The 5,578-nt window shown below is 36.7% G+C and overlaps 1 protein-coding gene across 1 annotated transcript; it reads left to right on the forward strand.

Annotated features, from left to right (window-relative positions):
- Window positions 1–515: 515 nt before the first annotated feature.
- On the forward strand, window positions 516–2,572 carry LOC132300378 (anthocyanidin 3-O-glucosyltransferase 2-like). Its single transcript, XM_059797417.1, has one exon. It carries the CDS (start codon window positions 834–836, stop codon window positions 2,265–2,267), a length of 1,434 nt encoding a protein of 477 aa, XP_059653400.1. The 5' UTR covers window positions 516–833; the 3' UTR covers window positions 2,268–2,572.
- The last annotated feature ends 3,006 nt before the right edge of the window (window positions 2,573–5,578 follow it).

A 5,578-nucleotide genomic window follows, 5' to 3' on the forward strand; every position in this document is an offset into this window, starting at 1 on the left:
AAATAGATATTAATTTTTTTTTATCATTATTCTTTATATTTTTAAATAATTACAAACTTGACAATATATATACTTAAATTAAAAGGATATATTGATAATTTTTTTTTTAAAAAATAATGCATTAATTATTTGGGTACTTAAAAACTTCAAAAAATAAATATGGAAGAGGGCCTGCACATATGCTAAGTGCTGATTAACTCAATTTTTTATATTAAAAATAAGCAAAAGTATGCAATTTGGATTGAATAACCGAAACCAACTCGAACCTGCCCGAATTGCAGCCACGGCCAGGATAGATTTTCAAAATTCACTGATTTGACAGACATTGGACTCTTCAAGAGGGGAGGGCCAATTATTTTCATTAAGTTTTTTCTGCCCTCCTAAAGTCAAAAGTGCCAACTATGTTAAAGTCGTCCTTTTATTAATGCAATTCCGTCATTGTTGATTATCTTCGTTTTGCCTTTATTGATGGTTTTGTAGATGTGGGCTGGATTAGATTATATTAGTTTATATTAAATATAACGTATGATGAGATATATAATAAAGGCTATAATAAATTTACAGGGTCGAAATCACTTACACGTATGCAATTGTATTATTATTTTTTTATTTTTTATTTTGCTTCTACAGTCACATTTGCTAAGACCATATATACGCCTCGTAATAATTTCTCAAAGCTCTCTGTTTCTCCGCCAGCAAAGCCATTACATCACTTGCATACATATTAAAATATATATAAACACATCTAGTATATATCAACCATTAATCTAGTACTGCAAATAGAATCAAAAGTTCAAAGTCTTCCTATCCATATCAGCATTGCCGTAGTAAAAATGAAGAAAATAGCAGAGCTGGTCTTCATCCCCTCGCCCGGAGTCGGTCACCTCACATCGGCACTGGAGATGGCCAACCTCCTCATCCGCCGCGACGAACGGATCTTCATTACATTCATCATAATGAAGGTGCCCTTTGATACCAAGACCAGTATTCATACCCAATCAACGGCTGAAGACGCGAACTCACGCATACGTTTTGTGGAACTTCCTCACGAAGAACCAAGTACAGAACAGAAGTCCCGTTTCCACATCATGACCACCCTTATAGAAACCAACAAGACTCGAGTGAGAGATGTTGCTGCCGGAATCCAAACAAATAGGCTTGCTGGGTTCGTTGTTGATGTGTTCTGCAGCAGCATGATCGATGTGGCCGACGAGTTGGGGATCCCAACCTACATCTACTTCACGTCCAGTGCCGGTTTTCTTGGCCTCATGTTTCATCTCCAGTTCATCCAAGATGACCAAAACAAAGACATTATTCAGTTCAAGGACTCGGATACTGAGTTATCAGTTCCAAGTTTTGCCAATTCAGTTCCGACTAAGGTCTTGCCGTCTGTGATGCTGCAAAACCAAGATGAGTGCAGCAGGTTCCTAGCACATGCCCGAAGGTTCAGACGTACAAAAGGCATCTTGGTCAACACGTTCATGGAGCTAGAATCCCATGCAGTGAAGTCCCTATCTGACAGTAAGACCCCGCCAATCTACCCGGTGGGACCTGTACTCAACCTCAAGATTGGTGATGGGAGCCACCAATCCGATGCTATCATGAGCTGGCTCGACGATCAGCCACCATTGTCAGTGGTGTTCTTGTGCTTCGGGAGCTTGGGAAGCTTCGGTAAGGAACAGGTGAAAGAGATTGCGGATGCACTAGAGCGTAGTGGCTACCGTTTCTTGTGGTCCCTGCGTCAGCCTCCACCAAAGGGAAAGGTAGAGCTTCCAAAAGAATACGAGAATCCACAGGAAGTCCTGCCGGAGGGATTCTTGGAACGGATGGCAGGGATGGGAAAAGTGATTGGCTGGGCGCCACAAGTGGCAGTGCTGTCACACCCGGCGGTGGGAGGGTTTGTGTCACATTGCGGGTGGAATTCTACGTTGGAGAGCGTGTGGTGTGGAGTGCCCATGGCAGCATGGCCTCTGTACGCAGAGCAGCAATTGAATGCTTTTGAAATGGTGAGAGAGTTGGGGTTAGCAGTGGAGATCAAGATGGACTTTAGGAAAGATCCCAGTAGAGATATTAACCAAGAGCCTTTGACGGCAGAGGAGATAGAGACTGGGATAAGAAAAGTAATGACGAACGACCAGGAAATTAGGAAGAAGGTGAATGAGATGAAAGAAAAGAGCAGAGAAGCCATGATGGAGGGTGGGTCATCCTACATTTCTCTGGGACGTCTAATTGAGGATGTGATTAAAAGTATGGATTTCCACTCTTAAAAATCTGAATAAATGATGCCTCCCAGTGCATGGAATACACTTTCCTGAGAACCATGGTGGCCTTCACTTCCTTTCAACCGGATACATGTTCTCCATAAGTTGCATGTGAAGTAAATGAAAACAGGAAGTCATATCTTTAATGAGCTATCAAATGCATGTATTTTGTTTCAATGAAAAATGATACTAACATTGGCTGTTCACTTAGATAGGATTTATATACATTGCAGCTATTGCTAATCCTATTGTATTGAGGTATTTCCCCTGAGATAACAATCACGTACAAAGCAAAGGCTATTTTCTAGAAAGTTATCTTCACACACACACACACGCGCGGGAAATGATTAAAATGAAAGCTAATTTCAATTGTGTGCCTGTAAACACGTTATATAATTCTTTGAAAATGTAGCTTACTTTCTATCAGAAGAAACAGAGAGCAACATAATAGTCTTAAACAAGACAGCATTCTTTTATCATCTCCCTCTCCCAGATACAATTGTTCCAATTATATAGAACTCAGCTGCACAAATTTACTGTACAAGTTGCACCACAAACACATGTATATCAGCATCAAACACAAGAACGAATACAACAACAGCAAACAGTCTTTTCTCAACTAGTTGGGGTTTCTTACAAGAATCCTACTTTTGCATTCTAATTTATTGGTCATAACCACATGTTGTAATGTTTTTATTTACTAACTGTACCCATATAAATTTTGGACTTCCCTTTCATCTAGCATTACCTTCAATGTGAACCATGCCACTGTTCTTAACCGGTAGTCTTTACAAATGTCCAAACCATCTTATCTTTACAAATGTCCAAACCATCTTAATCAATTTATCTCATTTTATGTCCAAAAGAAAAATGTGGAATAAATTGGATAGGGAACATAGTTGAATATTTATTATCACAAATTCAAAAAATTTACTGAATTCAGTTTAGAATAAACTAAACTATCATGATCTTCAACTAGGTATAGATATATTGTAAACCCAGTCTTTAGTCATTGGAAACGAATGCAATAAAACATCTCAAGAGGCCAAGTCACTTGTGCCAGATGTTTCTCTCCTGAGAATGGATTATTATGTGACCAAATCTTTCATCTTAATGATGGAGGATGTAACAAATACCAAACCTAGACATTTATACTCCTCAAAGCAGCTCCAATTTTGCAAGGAAAATGTTGCTTCTACTTAATGTGGAAGAAATATTCTACAATAGAGGAAGCCGGATAGAAAGCATTAATATGTTTTAAAAGTAAAGGCCAGTATGCTTGTAAGATGAACCTTATAAGGAAGTACAGTTTACTACTGCACTTCCTGATCCTTCAAAGCTATAATACCATTATAACTCTCGCAAGACAAGCTCTTCTCCACCAGTAGAATTGATTTAGATCAGGAGGGAGTTCAAATCCAAATGCCATTCATCATGCATATATGTCAGCTGTAGAGGTATATGTGTGTTTATATTTTAGGGTTTTTTCTTCTAATTTTAGGAATTTTGTTATTAAGTATCTACTTTTATATTTGTCATTTTGACAATATCCATTTTCGAATATACAGTAATTAGGGTTTTGTCGGGGTTGCCCACAATTTTGCCTATAAATATTTGTGTATTAGGCTAAAACTAAATCTTGGGCAATCGAAGGGATGATTCATTAGCAAAAATTGCATCACCCTTTCTTGTACCGTCTTTATTACAGGCGTATCCGTCTTAATCTTCATGCCTAAAGTCAAAACCTCAAACAAATTATGGAATAGTAATAGAGCCAAAACAAAATTAACTGAACAAAACAGATTATATGGCCCAAAAAGAATTAAAAAACAATCGATAGATTAAGAACATTTGCCCGCCAAATGAACAGCAAAGATTGTCAGACTCTGAATAAAAAAAAAAAAAAAACCAAAAAAATCAAAGGGAAAAAATAACAGAATCTTAACCAAATCATTTAGTAAATAATAACAGAACTCACAAACGAACTATTAGGTAATCAAAAGAATTAATCACATGAACATAAATAGAACTGACAGAAGAATAATAATTATACAATACAGATTACAGATTACAAAACCTAACAACAGGGGAGTACCTATCAGTATAAAGCACTCGTCTTAGACGGGTTCTTCGACAAGCTAAAGCGTCACCACCGCCTCCGGGTCCATCTGGAACGTCCCCTTTGCATCGGATATATATATATAAATTTTATATATATATAATTTTAAAAAGTGAATTTGAGTTTTAAAAAAGTCAAATTTGAATTATAAAAGGTAATTTGAGTTTAAAAAGAGTCAAATTTGAGAGAGAGAAAAAAAAAAAAAAAAAACCCAAGCCAATTTGAGTTGAAAAAAAGTCACCAAGCATTCATAATGGAAAAAACACTACAAACATGGTTTGACTTACTGTCCACCCATCAATTTTTAAAGCTATACTACCACTATAACTCTCCCTAGACAAGTTCTTCTCCACCGGTAGAATTGATTCATATCATGAGGGAGTTCAAAGCCATATACCATACATCATGCATATACCTATGTCAGCTGCAGACATTAATATATATATTTATTTATTAGGGCCTTTTCTTCTAATTTTAGGACTTACGCTATTAAGTATCTATCTTTATATTTGTTGTTTATCATTTTTGACAATATCCATTTCTGAATTTATAGTAATTAGGGTTTTGTCGGGTTTGCGCACGATTTTGCCTTTAAATAATGCTCTTGTAATAATCCTAGGATTATCCACGCTAATTGATTGAATATTTATTACTGATATACGATTCCCATCTTAAACTGCTTTTTCTCTGCTCTTCTTCTCTATCATCCTCTTCTTGCCTTTGTTCTTCTCTCTCCTTTATATCTCTTCTATCTCATGCATCGGTTGGTTACAAAGCTCTTTCTTATCCTACATCAAGAACATAAGACCTAGGTGACTGAGGGAGATGTTCGGATGACCGAAAGATTGAAAAAAGAAAACAGTTTTCATCACTAGCAGTCACTAAATAATGTGAGGAGTTCTCAAAGTAGTTGGGGAAAAAGCTTTGTTGAGTTGAAGTAATTGAGTCGGGCAGTTCTCCCATATGATTCATTATCTATGGATAAAAGGAGACCATTTATTTAATACTATGCGAATTAGTTGGGATTATATGTCTGTTCAAATTTATTCACATAAAAAATTCCCCACCAATAATTGATTGGCTTCTAGTGGAAATATTTTACAAAGACAGGCCTAACGAAAATCGAGTATAGGAATACAAGTGAAAATAGAATTGGGGATAATTTTTGGAACCATGCAACTAAACCTCCTATTGTCCC

This window comes from Cornus florida, unplaced genomic scaffold, assembly GCF_030987335.1.
Source record: "Cornus florida cultivar Cherokee Brave unplaced genomic scaffold, ASM3098733v1 CherokeeBrave_3.0.0_Hap2_Chr03, whole genome shotgun sequence".
Taxonomy (NCBI): Eukaryota; Viridiplantae; Streptophyta; class Magnoliopsida; order Cornales; family Cornaceae; genus Cornus; species Cornus florida.

Coding starts and splice junctions, on each gene's coding strand:
- LOC132300378 (XM_059797417.1), top strand. CDS start 834: ATGAAGAAAATAGCAGAGCTGGTCTTCATCCCCTCGCCCGGAGTCGGT.